Source organism: Trichoderma asperellum, chromosome 1 (assembly GCF_020647865.1).
Source record: "Trichoderma asperellum chromosome 1, complete sequence".
Classification (NCBI taxonomy): Eukaryota; Fungi; Ascomycota; class Sordariomycetes; order Hypocreales; family Hypocreaceae; genus Trichoderma; species Trichoderma asperellum.
In genome coordinates, this window is record NC_089415.1 from 3,626,799 (window position 1) to 3,644,831 (window position 18,033).

An 18,033-nucleotide genomic window follows, 5' to 3' on the forward strand; every position below is an offset into this window, starting at 1 on the left:
GAAATGTATATTTTTGCACGTCTTGTGTTCGAAACGACCTACTACATTTAAGCTTCTCATTTGTGAAATAGGCACGTATACATCCTAGGGCACAGATACTATAGCAATATATACATTGACCAAAGAGTCAGACACACAATAATCGCTCCCTAAGTCAACTCGTGCATCAATCTTTTTTTTAAAAAAAAAAAATAAGAAGAAGAAGAAAATAAGTGAAATATTCGACGGAGGACCCCTTTACTTCGCACTTCTATAATATTCCTTTCCTATATCGCCTGACCTCGAATGTTATTCTTTAAACTATAAAAGGGGGATAAATTAATTGGCAAGTGTAGCCGTAGTGTATCATATTTACATTTGCTATACCATTTTTATCATTTTCTCTTCAAGTACTCTTCTTCTTTTCTCTTCTTCCCTGTTTTCCTTCTTCAACCGTCTCTTTCCTCGAAAATGAAATAGAGTATTCGTCACCTTGTTCCAGATTCTAGGCCCAAAAAACCATAAGAAAACAGTTATTGCCGTCACGGGCAATGTAACTGCCCAGTAGATCCAAAATTTACCCGAGACCCCCCAAATGCCGGTTGGGGCATCATAATTGAAGAAGGAGGTGCTGAAAAGGGCAGCAATAAAGGCAGCTGGTAGAAGAAGCAGTCCGACTAAAGAAATGGTTCTCGTAGCCGCGGATTCCGCTTGAGCGGACTTATTGAATGAGAGAGATATCTCAGCTTTCAGACGCTCGTGATTGGCTTCAGAGCGATGCCGAAGATGGGTGAACGTGGTTTGTAAGTGACCAAGACGATTTCGGACATTCTGAGAGAAAGGGTCCGAATGGTCCTTCGTCTGACTGTTAAGCTCTGTAGAGGTGAAATGATCGTGATATTTCTGTACGCTATCGAGGATAGATTCGGCGACATGAAGAGTCTCGTTGATGTGAATACTATGGCGCGAGACCTCGTGGAGGTAGTCAAACAGGTCACTATAAAGATGCCGGTGTTTCTCATAGTTCCTAATAAGAGTTCGGAGCTCCCATACACATTCATCCTGGACAGCCGCAACCTCTTGGGCCATAATAGGATATACCCAAAACGGATCGCCAAGTTGACTGAATTTGATTTGTGAAATAAGAGCGTCTCCAACCTTTTGTGCGAATTCGGGATGGTCGAAGAGAACAATCTCAGTGCGGCGCTCAACAGCACACCATCGTACGAAAGCATTCAGCTTAACCCACTCATAATCGATATCGTCTTTATTATGATCCGAATTTGTGCTCTTCACGCGTTTCATGAGGAACCGAACCCAGGAGACTGGTCTTCCGTCAGTACACGAAATTCATAATTCATACGTAGTGAGAAGTTATATGCAGGGGGCGGGGTGATAGTAATCTCTCACTTACTGGTACCTGTCCGAGTCGTGCCACTTTCATCAAGCAAATTTTCATACCCAAAATAGCCGTTAGACCGCCTCGCCAGCGTAGTCCACCATATCGATGGTATATCAAACCTGTCTTCAAAGGCCTCCTTGCAAGTCTGGCATTTGCGCACTTCATCGCCTTTGGCATAACTATTCAAGGAAACGGTGGCGTCAGAAATATAGCAACACCAATAATATAGGAGCTGTGGGAGGACAAGAACTAACATGACAACAACATCAGCCCCAGGAAAGTATTTCAATGCAGCAACATCAGCCTCGGTAAAGTGTTTCAATGCAGCATCAGCCTCAGTAAACTGTTTTGATGTTCCGTGCTTTAGGGCCGTCGAAGAGAGGTTTCCTTCATATTCTTTGGCTACATCGCCGGTTAGTCAAGAGTTTTTTTCCACTTTCTCAGTCCTTCTCGGGAGATCTGGTTGTTGGTAGGAAATATGAAGAATGTGTAAGAAATAAGTGGCGGTGTAAAGTGCAAGGCAGCGAGACGAACCTGGAGATTTTTGCCACGAGTTGAAGCGTAGACGCTCGCAGCAGCACGTTCGAGGCGATTTCGAATCCATTATCGACTTTACAATCGATCAACCGTGCTCGAGATATTTGGGAAGAGGAAGAAAGTCCTGCGAAGGAGCAAAAAGGCGCATATATTTTTTTTTCCCTTCCGGAAGCAGCGACACCAACTCGGTGGCATCAGGCAACAACAATGCCCCCTTTGATGAATGTGATAACTGAGTAACCTGTCAAGTGTCTTACATTTAGCATATGCCCAGAAGTACTACTCAGCATCTGATGAGCAGATGATGATGAATGGAGAAGCCGACATGCAATGTGTGTATCCAGGATTGGTCTCATCCTCCTCCTATGGGGCTTCTTGAGGGAGACATACCCGCTACTGCACTGCCTCGAGGGGCTCGCTCGGTGTAACCAAAAAATCACTTCGCCTCGTAGGAACCAACGATGCCGTGCGAAGTGAGGGAGTTTATATATTTTTTTGCCTTCCACAACATGGCAATGTCACACCGTCTAGTACTCGACCACTCAGACCGCGTTACCTTTTGCCGCCGTGATGGGCAAAGTCCAAAAAACCCCCCCTGTCTGCTTGACCCCTCCAGGCCAATTAGGCAGGCCGGGGGGCTGTGCCGACTGGATCCCATCCCGCCTATGAGAAGAGGCAGACTTATGAAGCGTAGTGCTCAGATGATGCAGACATGCATGTCTTGAAGAAAAGCCTCGCCATGGCTGCCGATACGTTTAGTAGACACAGTCTGCGGGCGATGTGCGGGTACAGGCTTGGACTGATCATCATGAATCGATTTCCAAGCCCAGAACATCTCCAGAGTATTGTCTAAATAGGTTGTCAAGATGTTTCTACGCAATAGCCTGGTTTCCAGATGTAGCTTATCAAAGTCGAGCGAGAGTGGGTGTAGATGGAATTCTTGAATGGCCTTTCAAGCATAGAGTGACGTTATAGGTATCAACGAAGCGGATGCTGCCTGTACATTGCCTGACTCGCTCGGAGCTGGTCTCTTTCCGGGGGCTGAGCTGGATTAATATATTCGAGGCTTTCCTGCACGTCGGCTTCCACTCTATCCATGATAGTGAGAAAGCATAGCCTCCTGTCTTCCCATTTAAGGCGACTTAGTTTACGCAATGAATCACAAGGCCTTTTCTTTTCTTCTTTTTTTTTTTTTTCGCCTCTCTCATCCTTACTCTCTTTCTACTTGGCTTTCCTTAATTTCCATTACCGCTTGACAGTTGAAGCCACATGCATTTAGCAGCCTCTCCCCATTCACTTTGCGGCTCAAAATGCCCCCTGGCAGCGCCTATCTCAGATGAATCTTTCCAAAAACAATAATGGCACCAAATTCGTCCTATCATATTACAAGTCCCCCGTTCCTCTTCTTAATGCCTGAAACCACCCCCTGCTAGTATCGTATCCTGCAGCATCTGGCAGTATCGTACATGAATCCTTCCGAAAATCATCGTGGCCATCAGGCTATCCTATCATATCCCAGGTCCCTTGCTTATCAGCCCAGCATACCCCAGATATCCATCTCTGATGAGTATTTCCGAAAGGAACCATGACAATTAAGCTGACCTATCATGTTTGGGGTCGGTATGTGAGTGGAAGCATGGACGATTAAGTTGCAGTCAAGCCTTGCCAAATCCGCGTATATAATACTTTAAAAGAAAAAAGCAAGAATCGGCTCACAACTGTATGCATTTTAAGAAGTCTGGTTGTTAAGTCCAACTCGATATTGAAAGGAAGAAAGTTTCAATAGTTTCGTCAGAATAAGAACTTCAATAAGAACTTCATAAATATCATTTCTCATCAGCGTAAAAACTTATTAGATGTCATATCTCATCATAAAGAGAAATTCATGTATATATTCTTCTTTATCAGGTGGAGACTATGAGCGCTGAAGGTTTAAGCCGTGGCACACTACTGCCTCAAGATCTCGCGTATGTATTATCGTGAGACGATCCTACAACTTTTCAATCGTGCCTGTGTGGCCGAGTGATGGTTAGATCATTTCATGTCAATTAAAGCACTTTTTTATTACACTCTTCACATCAGATAGTCTACCTGCTATACATCGTTCACATCTCTCAACAAGAATCAAATTGAAAAGCACACGTCATTAATGAAAGGAAAATCCGTTTCTTCGTATATTTTGTCGTCGCTGCACACAATCGCAAGTCTTTACACATATTTAAACCCTCCCTATGTTCCCCTCCCCCCTTTCCATCCTAATTCTTCCCTCCCAACGCCGGAAAACTCCAGGAAAAAAAGGCAACTGCCACGGAACAGCAGGGTGCGCCGGCCCCTTGTGTGAATCACGCAAGCGTCTGTCTACTCGTGCGTGCGTGCGTGCGCGTTTCGCATGTCCGTCTTCTTTGCAGCAGCTCAAATAATTTATACCGCCCTTTATTCCGAATTCTGCGCCTCTACTTCTCTCCATCTATTGCGGAGGAAACTGTTGGTCCTCCATTTGGGGGACACCCTCAACATTGTGGTAGTCAAGGATCTCAGAGTACCTGCGAAATGGGTTAGGTTGAAGGATAGAACGACGGAATGGCATAGCGTAGTGGTAACATACATCATAATTTTCCAAGTATCAACAGGGAGATCAGCGTCGTTGAAACTCCAGTCAAACTTCTCTTCGGCAACAGGCTCATCAGTGGGGTCGTGGTACGGCGCAAGATAATCGTGAGACAGAGCTTCAGTAGCGGTTATTCGCTTCTTAGGGTCGAAAACGAGCATTCGCTCCAAGAGATCAATGGCTATATCTTCATGTTAGAACGAAGTTCCGCAATGGCTTAAAATTCAAAGGTTGTTCCCCTCTTCCTCAATCTCATACCTGAATCATCTGCATTCTTAAACTTATTTCGGAGAGGCTGTCGCTCACGCTTTGGCAGCGACTTGACGAACCGCAACGTCTAACCAATTATCAGTTTTTGGACGGCCCATATCAACAAAGCAATTAGACAAACTCACATTCTCGCTAGCAATAGTGTTGATGACATCGTCCGGAGGTGTGCCAAGCAGCTCGGTAATGATGGAGAACTGGTTCACGTGGTCCTTGCCAGGGAACAGAGGCTTGCCCTCCAGCATCTCAGCAAAGATGCACCCGGCGCTCCAAATATCGACCTCAACGTCGTACTTTTGCCATGTGAGCATAATTTCCGGGGCACGGTAGTATCGTGTTGATACGTAACCCGTCATCTGCGGGTCTTGAATTCGGGCCAGACCAAAGTCGCAAATCTTGAGATCGCAGTTTTCGTTGACGAGGATGTTGCTGGGCTTGAGATCACGGTGAACGACACCGGCGGAGTGGACGTATTTCAGGCCTCGCTATATAGACATATGTGCGTTAGCTGCCGTTGTGCTGCAGGAATTTCGTATACAGGCATGCGAAATGCCAACACATGTCACTGCATACCATGATCTGATAGAGGAAGTATTGAATGAATTGTTTCTCGAGCGGCCGTGATGTTAATAATCGGTGCAAATCGGTTCCGAGAAGCTCTGTGACGAAGTAGCTGCAGAGAGCGATATTAGCGGTATGTAGGCGAAAGAGGCAAGGGGGCTTAAGAATAATATGAACATACATATCCTCAAGGGGAGAAATGAAGATGTCGCTGAGAGAGATAACCTATTTAGGTAGGGATAGCCGTTAGCATCAAGGTGATGAGAAATGTAAGAAGCCGGGCGCCGTAAGCATCACTCTGGACGGAGCTGACGCAATGGGCGAGTGAAGAAGAAAAGCCACCAGGAAAGCGCATACATTTTCGTGTCGGAGATGCTTAAGCAGCTTCAGTTCGCGATACGTTCGCTTAGCGAGCACAGGCGTGCTAAAGGGCTTCATAATCTTCTTGACGGCAACATTTTGGTTGGTGAGTTGGTCTCGCGCAGAGCTATATTTGGCGGGGGAGGGGAAGTCGCAAATTAGCATGGATGCATCTCCGAGAAGGCACAAATGGCGAAAAAGACAAAGAGATAAGGGAAAACTCACCAGACAAGACCAAACGCTCCCATGCCCACGGGCTGGAGGTCTGAGTATCTAATGGAATTGGATCAGCTTCAAAGGTCCTCCGCTTTTTTAACGTCGTCGGTGGTTCCAGCCTCCCGCCTACCTTGAGGTGATCTCAAACGTGGTGCCAAAGATCTGCGCACGCACAAACTCGGCCATTGTGACGGATCGTTGGGATCGCGGGGGGAAACAATGGGAGATGAGAAAAAAAAGAGAGGCCTCAAAAAGCCAGGTTGTGAAGATTCGATATTAGGGCGCGATGGGCGGGACAAACGGTAAAAAGTTGTCGGGAGAAGGCGAAAAGAGCGGGATCTCGAAAGTGTTGGAAACTAGACCCCTCTCTCCAAAAGAAAAAAACAAGGTTGATGTTGTGCTGATGCTTCAGTCGGCTCGGTTGGAAGAAGCCTGGAGGTAAAAAGGTGGTAATCCGCAGGAAGCTCAGGAGTTCCACTCGCTGCTAATAAGGCGGGGGGGTTTCAACAGCGGCTGGGCGACTTTTATCAGCTGCTAAATCTCGATCTCGGGCGTCGTAGGAATCGGGTCGAGAGGCGACGGTGAATTGTCCGGCTGCTGCAAATTGTGGTCGCCTACAAAATTCAACGATCGAATTCTTAGGGGTTTTTCCCTTGTGTAAAGAAGAAGAGAAGAAGTATAAATACGTTTTCTCCCTCTTGTTCGTCTTCGAGACTCGTTTCTTTTCGCGGTGCGGATCTCGGATCGTCCAGCAGTGAACAAAGGCGGGGTGAAGGGCTCTGTGGCCACGAGAGGCACTTTGACAGGGAAAACGGCGGCGACGGCGGGCGCCTAAATAACACCGCGTTAGCTGGGCGCACGTGGAAGGTACTTGTAGCAAAGCGCGGTGCGCGGGGTAAATCGAGGTACTGGCAGCGAATTGAAGCCAATTGCCTTGAATTGGAGCCCAAGTGAGAATCAGGTCAAGAAATGGCTGCTTGGGTGTCTCAATTCGCCTTCTCTCTCTCTCTCTCTCTCTCTCTCTCTTTTGTGTATGCGTCCTTGGGCTGATTTCCCAACTTACGTGTGCTGTAGTAAAGTATGTCCGCAAAACAGGATTGCCCGGAATCTGCTAGCAAATGCCAAGGTCGCTGAATGTCACTGGCAGAGCAATTAAGCTGTCGCAATCCAAAGAGGTGGGAATCGATAAAATGAGTAAAAAAGAAAGAATTTTTTTTTTCTGTCTCTGCAGAAACCGAGGGGGGAAAAAAAGAATGGAGTGTTTTTCGTAAGGCGGGCACTGTCCAAAACTAAGAGGAAAGGGCCTTCCAAGGTCTAGTACTTATAATCCGCGGCTGGTCTCAGGCGATCGATCGAGATTTCGGATTCGCATCCAGGGAATCTGCAAATGCCAATGCTTTGGTTGAGCGTTTCTTCGGAACACAAAGCGCAAATGCAATGCTGTGCTATTCACCGGTTCTGCCCAAATAGAGCTCTTCTTACGCGCAGGACAAGGCTGGCAAGGTTGGTCTGTCTGTAAATGCTTCCAACATCAACAGCTACAACCGCGCAGAGAACCAGAGGCACCGGCCCATCTATAAACGACATCGCCATCCAGCTATCCAGACCATCCCCTCGTTTTCCAGGGACTTCCATCGTCATCGCGCACACACCATGAAGCCCCCATTTTCTCCATCTCCGCAGCCAGCGCTTCAGGGGGACAGACGCACGCAACGCACGCACAATCTCGTTACCCAGACCCTTTCCCGGTGACGACATCGTGCGCTGGGCACTCTTCATGCTACATACTGGCCCCCATGCCTAAATGATACCCTGACAAGGGATCCTTTTAGCTGGGAAGCCCATATTTCTCACGCGAATGCCATCCCCCATCTCACTACCACCACGTTTAGTTCTGATAGTCCTGGTTAGTAGTATTGCCTAGTGCTAGTATCCGTCTATGTATGGGAGGCGTTGCGAATCTTGCTTCGCTGCTCTGATCATCGCCCGGGTAAGAAAAGAAAACCGCCACAGCCAAGAACATCGAAGAAAAGCAAAATCCCATCCCGAATCTGGATCGGCATTTCCAAAATCACCGTTGAACTAGGTCTTCGACGATGATTCTCCCAAGCTTCTTCTCGTCCTTCTTCTTCTCTTCTCCCCACCAAAACATCCCACACGCTGAGGTCAAGACCAGCCCGGCCCAGTCCAGCCCAACCTAAAGGACGCCTTTTCCCATCCTCCATCCGATTCGCTCAAGCTCAGCCTCCTCTTCTCCCCCCTCCCTTGTTCCCACATGCACATTAACCTGCAGATTTATAGCACGCAAGGCTCAAAATCACACAAAACCGCACTTCTGTTGCAGTCTGAACCACCTTTACTCCCAGTGATGCATCCATGACGTCACCGCTAATCTATCCTCAACCCACTTAGCTCTTTCAAAAACAGCCCTCATCGACCAAATCATGACAAGTACCATGTACATCATGTGACACAATAGTCCTCGCTAAAAAGGCGATGTGAATAAGTTCCAGGTACGGCAGTTCTGCTTCACAACCGATTCGACTGTCTAAACTCAGGAACGGGCCACCTCCGCTCATCGAAATAATGGCCGTGAATCGGCTTCAAAGCCACTCTGGAGATTTTGCTCCGGGTTCTTCCCACCTCAATTTTACCTATTTTTTTTTCCAACTAGAGCCCACTTCATTGTGTCACCGCTAAACAGCAATTCCAAGATATCCAAGTTATCTGGCATTACACCGGCATCACTATCATGTGTCGGTGGACTGCATGGAACGCTGCATCACCGCACTCAACTTTACACATGCATGAAATGGCAGTTTGCAAGCATCGTCACATGCCGCCGAATGTACAGGTGAAAAATCATTTTAATTCAATTCAATATTGGACGTTCATCATGTAGGAAGAGAGAGCCGTTTCCCATCCCTCCCCATTAAGTGATTTCTGTATGTTCGAATTTCGAGGAGCTTCCTCGGCGGCTTCTACAACAGGAAATGCCACTTCCAGGTCCTCGCCAGCCCATTAGAGATTCTACTCAGAGACGTCCAGCGGCTCAATATTCCAAATTTCCTCAGCGTACTCGTTAATGCAGCGGTCGCTGGTGAAGAAGCCCATTCGGGCTACGGACATGATGCACTTGGTCACCCACTCATCCTGGTTCTTGTAGGCCTCGTCAACGAGAGCGTGTGTCTCAATGTAGCTGTGGAAGTCATCTGATACCAGGTAGTAGTCACCGTGGTCTCTGACGGCAGCAATCAAGGCACTAAAGTCATTGGGCATGCCAAAGGTACCCTTCTCAATCTCAACAAAGACCTTCTCCAAGTCGGGGTCGATAGTGTGAGAGCCAAAGTTGTGGTTATGGCGCAGGTCTTCCACGTCCTCAGCAAGATTTCCAAACAAGAAGATGTTGCTGTCGCTGATTTCACGAGTGATTTCAATCTATCATAAGGCGTTAGTTAATAGGGCCGGGGGCAGCGCAGCAGGATCGATTGGCTCTTACATTGGCACCGTCGCATGTTCCGATGATAAGACCTCCGTTGAGGACAAACTTCATGTTGCTTGTACCAGACGCCCTATTTTATCTCAGTTAGACTCTTATCGTTCAACAGGATACGCCACTCCTAGCATCAACTCACTCTGTGCCTGCAGTGGAAATGTGCTCGCTGATATCGGAGGCAGGGATGATCATCTCGGCCTTGCTGACGTTGTAATCTTCGAGGAAAATAACTTTGAGGAGATCGCCAATGTCTGCATCTTTGTTGACAACTTCGCCGACAGCGTTGATCAAGTGAATAATCTGCTTAGCCATCCAATAGCCGGGAGCAGCCTTGCCACCAAAGATGGTGACACGGGGGAGCTGCTTCTTCCTCTCTTCAGGACTCAGCGCCTTGAGAGTCAGGTATCGGTGGATGACTCCGAAAATATTGAGCTGCTGACGCTTGTATTCGTGAATTCGCTTGACTTGCACGTCGAATAAGGCTGCGGGGTTGACTGATAAACCAAGTGTGCTCTGGATGTACTTGGCCAAGCGGACCTTGTTGGCGTACTTGATCTCAGCCCACTCTTTGCGGAAAGCTTTATCCTTGGCAAAAGCCTCAAGCTTGTTGAGAACAGTCAGGTCCTTGAGGAAGTTATCACCACCGCACTTGGAGGCAATCAGCTCAGACAAGCGGGGGTTGGCCTGGTGCAGCCAACGTCTGGGGGTGATACCGTTGGTTACGTTGGTGAACTTGTCCGGGCCGTAGATCTCCACAAAGTCTTTGAAGATAGTCGACTTGATCAAGTCCGAGTGCAGCTCAGCCACACCGTTGACCTTGTGGGAACCAACAATAGCCAAGAAGGCCATTCTCACCATCTTTGGCTGGCTCTCCTCAATGATGGAGACTCGGCTAAGCAAATCTCTGTCATTAGGGAAGGCCTTTTCGACCTTTTGCAGGAAGAACAGATTAATATCATAGATAATCTGAAGATGTCTGGGCAAGAGATGCTGAAACAATCCCACAGGCCACTTCTCGAGGGCTTCCGGGAGCACAGTATGGTTAGTGTAGCCAAACTACACAAGCAAGTCGGGTTAGCGGATGTCTTATCTAGAGCACACCTTTTTCGCCAGAAGAAACTTACCGTGGCAGTAACAATATTCCATGCTTCATCCCATTGCAAGCCCTCAATATCAACCAGAATACGCTGCAGCTCGACAATGGCAAGAGTAGGGTGAGTGTCGTTGAGTTGGATAGCGACTTGGTCGGGGAATTCCTTCCAGGGGCGCTTGGACTTCTTGAAGCGGCGCACAATATCATACAGAGAGGCCGCCACCCAGAAGTATTGCTGCTTCAGTCGCAGTTCTTTACCCTGGTCCAAGTTGTCGTTGGGATACAGCACGGCGCTAATGGACTCGGCTCGCTGCTGGTCTGCGACTGCGCCTTCGTAGTCGCCATTGTTGAATTTAGGGAAATCAAACTCGCCTCCAGACGCCTTGCTAGACCAGAGCCTCAGGTTGTTTGTTGTTGGGGTCGCGTAGCCAGGAATAGGCACATCGTAGGCAACAGCATCAACGATGTCACCACCCTCCCAGACGCTGACGGTCTTACCGTCCTCCCTGGTGTGCTTACGGACCTTGCCATAGAATTGGATCTAACAACCAGAGTGTAAGCTTCATGTCAAGACGTTCATTCTTTTTCATGTCTGTTTTTATCTTACATTGACCGTGATGTCGTGACGTGGGAACTCCCAGGGGTTAAAGTCCAGCCAATAGTCGGGCACTTCGACCTGGTAGCCGTCGATGATTTCCTGTTTGAAGATACCGTATCTGTAGCGAAGACCGTAGCCCCATGCGGGGTAGTTGAGAGTAGCCAAGCTGTCGAGGAAGCAAGCAGCAAGTCGACCTAAGCCACCGTTGCCCAGACCTGCGTCATGCTCCTGGCTAATGATGTCCTCAATTCTAAACCCAAGCTCAGAGAGACCGTCTGCGTTGCAGTTGGTTAGCAAAGTCATGCCATAATGAAGAGCAGGAAAGCAATGGAGCAAGTGTGTGAACAATACTTACCCTTGGCCACATTTTTCAATCCTACGTTGAGCATGGCATTGTCCAAAGTCCTTCCCATCAAGAACTCCAGACTCAAGTAATAAACACGCTTGGTGTCGCGGAACGTCTGGCGCTGCTGAGTCTTGTTCCAATCGGTGATGAGGCGATCACGGAAAGCCAGACTGGTGGCCGAGTACGCAGCGGTCTCATCGCAGTTAAACATGCTACGCGCCAGGGTGGTCTCGACGTGGCGGACAACCTCCTTCTCAAAGCCATCCTTGTCGGTGATGCTCTTGACTTGGTTTCGCCTCCATGCTTCGCGCTGGGGTTCGGGGATTGAGGCTGAAGAAAGAAGTGATTGTTAGCAGATGGATTGAAACGTTCTGTCCTTGTTTTTTGTCCACTCTTTTGACTAAACATGGCGTGCTGGTGGATAACAGATCAGATCATCCAACGCCGGTGTTAGTTGCACGATGAGCCCCGCCAGACCGGGCGAGCTTCCCCTCCCCCGCCCTACAGTGGATGTCAGATGCGCGCCCGATCAAGGCCGCCATCCACATGCTGGGATCAATTGGCCGAGATGGTCTGCCCAGCCAGTGGACGTATGCAGCTCAATTGAATCGCGACAGAAGAAACAAGCAGCAAATAACAAGAGGAAAATGCCATCACAAACCTTCGACGTGCTTGATTTCTCCGGCACCGAAACCCGTAAAAGTTCTCCTGTGCTTGGGCCGAGAGATGCCCGCAGGACCAACAGCTCCCTGGATGTCCACCAGGGGAGCTCCGGTGGAGGGGCGACGCTCGCGCGTGGGCAGAGGCTGCTTGGTGGCCATTGGGAGAATGGCTGCCGATCAGAGACGGGACTCGAATTAGCAAATCTAGGCTCTTTGTAACAATACTGCAGAGGAAAGAAGAATGCCAAAGAAGGGGCAGAAGAGATGGGACACGCAACAGAAGAAGAAGAAAAGATGGTGATAAAAGGAGATGGGCAAGAGGGAAGTGAGATTGCGAGTCTAGAGGGGAGGAGAGTTATCAGGCAACTTACATCAGCTCAGCCCGTCCAAAGCTATGGCGGGGTAGCAACAGTGGGGTTATCAGAAGCTCCCAAAGCTACCGTCCGTTACGATAAAAGGCCCGACAAACAGTTGGGGAGCCAGCGGAAAGGGTCAATTGTAGACGGGGAAAGTCCTCGGAAGGCTGGGAGAGAAGAGAGGGAAAATGAATCAGAAGAAGAAGAAGCAGAAGAGAAAGAAGGCGAGAGAGAAAAGGTGAAGAGGAGCGACCAAAGAAGGAGGGGAAGAGGAGAGGACCAAGCGAGCTTTAGGTACCAATTGACGGCGGATAGAGGGGGAGGGGTTAGCAAGAGAGAAGTAAGGCGATGCTGCCCTCCATCAAGGGACCCTCTGCGCCGGTTGCATTAGGTAGCCATGCCAGTGCTGCTCGGTCAATCAAGTTTCTTGTCGATAGGAGGGTCCGGCGTCATCATCAGCAGCAACCATCATCCGGCACAAACCCTGTTCGGCGCGCTTCGTATCCGATCGTCGAGGACGGTAGCACCGGCTGTGGTAGAGAAACGCGCCAATTAGTCGCCGCAGATACGAGATTTGGTTGCCAAAAGCCTTCTGAGATCGCTGTAATTTCAACAAGATATAATTGCAATACGCGTCACACCATAAGGCGATATAATGAAAATAATAAAATATCATGTATCACTAATATAGAGGTACTAATTTTTATACATCTTGCACTTGGATACTACTTAGTACCTACCTGGTAATGGTATCTAAAACCTCAACTGATCTTGTACCTGTCCGTCACTCCAGCGCGTGCAACAGAGTGCTACAATAGCCAGCCATATTTCCCTCTCCCGATGACGTTGGGCAACAACATAACAGAAGCACTCCGGCCTAAATAGAAATAACACACACACAAGGCTCATTAATAGGTATACATGACGGCTACTGCATCATCATCAATCACACCACTCCAGCCTGAGCACGCAGGTTGGCCGCCGCTGTGTGGGGCCTTCAATGCCCGCCATGCCGTCGAGAATCTTTGACTGTTGAATTGCTCTTGGGTAAGTATGCGTATGCACGGATGGATGGGGTCAGGTCGAAACAGAGGCCAAGATGCCTAACGGGAGCGAAGCTCAAACATCTCGACTCCATCCACGTACACAGCAACGCGCGACACACGTTCTAGATCTGTAGTATTTTGAGGAATTAGCCTATTGCCCTGCATTCATCTAAAGGCGACAGTTGCCCAACAGCCCCCTTTCTTCAGTAGGTACCCAACTCCTTCTACAATATGAGTTGTGAGACACCAACAGCTTGGCACGTAAACTCCCCCAAGCTTGAGGGGCAATTATCAAACATGAAAGCGGAAATCCAAATGCAATCAATCTGTATCAAGACATTATTAAACAAAGAGCGCAGCAAATTAATACTTATTCGGGCACATATCAAGTTACCTATCCAATAACACCAACCTCCGCCCAATCCCAAGCGTCCAGCGGGTACGCAACAGCTCAAAACAAAGCTGCAATAATAGTAGTAGTAATAATAGTAAAACAGTAAAACATCTCTTCTTTTTGTTGTCTCGGTACCTCCACAAAAGAAAACATCCTCCCGAGCTCGTTCCAAACACGCATTCCTATCCGCCACCTCTCATTTGCTCAACTCCGGACACGAGAATCACCACAAAGCCGCGTCTCCAGAGTTAGGCCGTGTCCACGTCCAACCTCTAGCACTGAAGCTGTGGTTGAGTTCGCTTTTTGCGCTTCTTCTCAGTCACCTGTGGTGTCTAATTGCCGTCGTTTCAGTTTCCTTTTCTACTTCGCCGCTGCTCCTCCACCCTCAAAGCGAATTATCGTGAACACCGTTTCATCATTTAACCCTAATATCAAGACACCAACCAGAGGCGGCTATCCCATGCCAACCGTTCGCTATAAGTCCGCCGCGCGAGATATAAACTCGTAGTTGCCGACACAAAAAAAAGAAAGAAAAAAAAATCCACACATAAAAGGGAAAGGAAAGAGAGAAGAGCGAGAGGAAAAGATTGAGTGAATGAGTGACCGCGCCATGCTAAGTGATTATAATAGATGATAGAAAAGCAGCCCAATCGGGTCATAACGCGCTTTAGATCTCCGTGGGTCCTAACCAGTCCCTGAAAAGGAACTTCCGCTGAACCGCAATAAAATATGAAGAAATTAGAGGGGGGAAAGAGCGTGTGATTAAGAGGTCTTCCATATTCGCGCATGTGCCATCGATGGAGAGTATTGCATGGCGTGAACCAGATCAATTCTGGTCGGTGAGAATAAGCGCACCAGAAAGCCGCGCGATATTCGAACGCCACGCCACTTCTCTCAGAGCGGAAAGCGAGCTGTTGTTGATGGTGTATTGATGAACATTCAGAGCACCAAATAAGCTTAAAGAATTCCCGAATCCTTTAGCGCGTTATTCAATATGGTCTCCTTAACTGCTGCGAAAACCAGCCGGATATTTGATGTATCGGTGGCCTGGGTTAGACTGTGTTGGACAAATTCTGTTAGCCCGCTGCGTAAAGTAGTAGATACGCTCTCTGCCTGCTTCACTTACTGTGGATATAGGTTAAGGTGTGCTCTGTTGACTTGATTAAATCTCCATAGCAGATACTTGGCTGCCTTGTTGACATCGGTACCACCAGTGTAATCGGGGAAGAAGTTGGATAGAGGCGAGCGGCCCAGTTTCTGCTTGAAAATGTCCACCTTGTTCAGGAAGAGAATGATGCTTGTTCTCATGAACCAGCGTGAGTTGACAACCGAGTCGAACAGTAATAAGCTTTCCATCATGCGGTTCTGCGTTCACCACCCGAAGTCAGCATTACCCTCGCACGCTTGCATTGCCCATTCGAGCCATGAAGCTCTCTAGCTTTCTGTTGCGCGACCTACCTGACTGCTCTCTTCGAGGAGAACTTGATCGTATTCGCTCAGCGCAACACAGAAAATGATCGATGTAACGTTCTCGAAGCAGTGTATCCACTTCTTTCGTTCACTCCTTTGCCCGCCAACATCAAACATGCTAAAGAAAAACGATCAGCGGCCCGTTGTTAAAATGTTTCAAAGCCAATGCTTCAACATACTGGATGCTAAGTTGTCCCATTTGGAAGCGCGTTTCGTAGATGCCGGTGGTTTTTGTACGGGCGCGCAATACGTCCATCTCGTTAGGTAAATAATCGGGAGCGGCAATGCGCATTGCTTCCTGGAAGAAACTACAGAGACGTTGGGGTCAGAATCCGGGCAGCAGTCAATTTCGCGCGTCACTGCGACCTGCGCGCGGCATAGCGATGATGTAACTTACTATTCTGCAGAATCCATCAAATAAAACTCCGTCTGATGTTCCATCAGCTGCTCTTTCGCCGGGTCGTTCCATATGGCCTGCACAGCGAGGCCCACCTTCGGGTCGATGTGAGCCTGCGGCCCGGATTCTGCTTGGTAGTCTATTAAAAAGTCGGCGTGCGCTCTGTTTTCTTCATGTGCCAGCTCTATGTTAAACTGCTGCATGGCAGTTATGACAGCTTTGGCACATTCGACCAGATTTTTGAAAACGGTCGGTCTGTAGTTGTACAGATCCTCTTCTGAGTATCCCTTCAGGTGGATAATTTTCATCTGCTTGACAATGGTCGACTTTCCACTCTCACCAGAACCTAGATTAAAAATAAATAAGAAAGATGGAAAGGCGAGGGATTGGGATGCGGCCACACGTCGACCGCCGTGTCCGAAACATACCTAGCAGCAGGATCTTGCATTCTTTCCGTAACCTTTTCGAGTCCTCGTCCAGCTCTTTGTCGATGGCCTGGCTCCTCTTTTTCTGCTCTACCTCGTCATTGTTCGAGCTCATGCAGCCGCCCATGGTGGGCGATTGTGCACGCTTCTGTGTTTGGCGAGACTGTCGGCGTTCTTTAAGGACTTGGCGAATCGGTAGGCGAAGCGATTTGGATCCAAAAGGTGGGTTTGCCATGCAGCCAATTACACACGCATAAAGCAGCGATAAATAGCTGCTGAGAAAATGGTGGCGGCAATGATGATGTTGTCTGCTCTTGTTCAAATACTTAATCTTTCTCTACTCTCGAGTTTGGTAGTTGCCGCTGGTTGAAAGGGGGGCAACAAAAGTCGGTATCCTTCTGATAGAGTAGTTGAGCTGGGGGGTTGAAGTTTAGCGGAGCGTTCGGCAGAAAATGGCGGCGGCGGATGCGGCAGAGGTGATTGAAAGGTCAGCAGAACCAGCTGCAGCAGGTTGCGGGGAGTTGAGAGTGAAGATGGAAGAAGACGAGGCCGGCGATGAGGCCGGCGAAGCAGTTGTTTGGCAGGCTGGCAATGATGAAAGGCGTCAGAAGTCCGGGCCGGGGCGACAGAAGACGGTGCAAGATTCGGCGCGCGGAAGCAGCCTCGTGAACGAGGAGGTTTGGATTCTTTTGCTCGGGAGGAGCTGAGGCTTTGGCGTGCGCACAGGCGTGAGGCGTGTGAAAGTCAGTGCTACCCCGTCGCTTTCCAGGTACAAGCACTAGAGCACGGGATCCAATCCAATCTGCTGCTGCGAAGCTCTGTGGATCCGGTCCAGGGCGTGTCTGTAGCGTGGGCTGGAGACCAAATGATGACAGGTCGGGCGGAACAGTGGCACCAATTGGCGCTGGCGGTGATGCTGGTGCTGGGGTGGAGGCAAGCCCGGATTCCTCCCCAGCCTGTTCTCTGCAGACGTCAGCGTCGAGGGTGCCAAGCACAGCACATTGGCGGTGCTATGCTACTTGCAGTATACTGTTCTGTAGTAGCCTGACTAATGTACGAGCAGCCTTTGGACTGATGATTAACCGAATGGAAAAGGGCTGGTGGGACGAGGCGGCCGCGCAGGAAGAGCAGCAGACTCCAAGGTGGGTGAGGCAGGGCGAGTTTGTGAAAGATGGGCTTCGTTGGCGTTTGCCTGATAAGGATGCGATGCAGGAGCCGGACCGCTCTCGAATAAGCGGCGCAGTAGGTATTGGAGAAGGTATCGATACAAGTTGGATGCCTGCTCGGCAGCGGTAACTGCCCTACAAGGGGCGGCTGAAAGAGCCCGCACCAGCCTACATTGGCACTCGCGTCTAGGGTCGCGTCCGTACTGCTACCAATGGACTGTTTAACAAATGTGCAGGGCAGTACGGTATACAGTTATCAGTAGCATAACGCCAACAGAGAAGCACAAGGCACGAGCATCGGAGAAAGGACGAAAGGAAGAACAAGACTTGCGGCCAACGTTCAAAATGGCAATCGGAAACAGCAACTTGTAAGTGCGTCTGAGACACGCCTGAAGCTGCTGGCCAAAAGGCAAAAAGGGTGATGTTGGCTGCCCACCCGTTTTGCAATTCCCCAGGCTATTGAGCCACCATTGAACACCCCATCGAAACTTTGCCTTTGTCGCTACCATTCATCTGGAAATACGGAGCACATGCTAATGCTAGGTACGGGCACGTTACGGCCTTGTTGCTGCTAAATAGGCGCCATGTCTTTGGCGAGCTCCTACAATGTCTTAGCTCTATGCTTCAATTACACAATTTCCCGTTCACGATGGA

General features: G+C 48.9%; 5 protein-coding genes across 5 annotated transcripts; all 5 read right to left on the reverse strand.

Moving 5' to 3' along the window:
• Positions 1–221: 221 nt before the first annotated feature.
• TrAFT101_001140 (uncharacterized protein) lies at positions 222–2,474 on the reverse strand. Its single transcript, XM_066126251.1, has 4 exons — positions 1,916–2,474; positions 1,636–1,783; positions 1,394–1,560; positions 222–1,304 (listed from the first exon to the last, which is right to left on the reverse strand). The coding sequence occupies exons 1-4, from the start codon at positions 1,983–1,985 to the stop codon at positions 361–363; spliced, it is 1,329 nt and encodes a 442-aa protein (XP_065982351.1). The 5' UTR covers positions 1,986–2,474; the 3' UTR covers positions 222–360.
• Positions 2,475–4,385: 1,911 nt separating this feature from the next.
• HOG1 (MAPK protein hog1) lies at positions 4,386–6,116 on the reverse strand (the record flags this gene model as incomplete). The annotated part of the gene is made up of 9 exons (XM_024906327.2): positions 4,386–4,461; positions 4,524–4,707; positions 4,785–4,863; positions 4,922–5,278; positions 5,367–5,466; positions 5,536–5,579; positions 5,712–5,841; positions 5,940–5,987; positions 6,061–6,116. The coding sequence occupies 9 exons, from the start codon at positions 6,114–6,116 to the stop codon at positions 4,386–4,388; spliced, it is 1,074 nt and encodes a 357-aa protein (XP_024765384.1).
• An 811-nt stretch (positions 6,117–6,927) lies between these two features.
• Positions 6,928–7,709, reverse strand: TrAFT101_001142 (uncharacterized protein; the record flags this gene model as incomplete). Its single annotated transcript, XM_066126252.1, has 1 exon — positions 6,928–7,709. One exon carries the CDS (start codon positions 7,707–7,709, stop codon positions 7,380–7,382), a length of 330 nt encoding a protein of 109 aa, XP_065982352.1. The 3' UTR covers positions 6,928–7,379.
• Positions 7,710–8,813: 1,104 nt separating this feature from the next.
• On the reverse strand, positions 8,814–12,480 carry GPH1 (Non-essential glycogen phosphorylase). Its single transcript, XM_024904704.2, has 7 exons — positions 12,125–12,480; positions 11,473–11,793; positions 11,127–11,392; positions 10,551–11,060; positions 9,566–10,482; positions 9,430–9,502; positions 8,814–9,368 (listed from the first exon to the last, which is right to left on the reverse strand). Exons 1-7 carry the CDS (start codon positions 12,282–12,284, stop codon positions 8,961–8,963), a joined length of 2,655 nt encoding a protein of 884 aa, XP_024765385.2. The 5' UTR covers positions 12,285–12,480; the 3' UTR covers positions 8,814–8,960.
• A 2,398-nt stretch (positions 12,481–14,878) lies between these two features.
• On the reverse strand, positions 14,879–16,448 carry GNA3 (G protein alpha subunit; the record flags this gene model as incomplete). Its single annotated transcript, XM_024899193.2, has 6 exons — positions 14,879–14,978; positions 15,048–15,286; positions 15,380–15,509; positions 15,571–15,699; positions 15,789–16,134; positions 16,217–16,448. The coding sequence occupies 6 exons, from the start codon at positions 16,446–16,448 to the stop codon at positions 14,879–14,881; spliced, it is 1,176 nt and encodes a 391-aa protein (XP_024765387.2).
• Between the last annotated feature and the right edge of the window lie 1,585 nt (positions 16,449–18,033).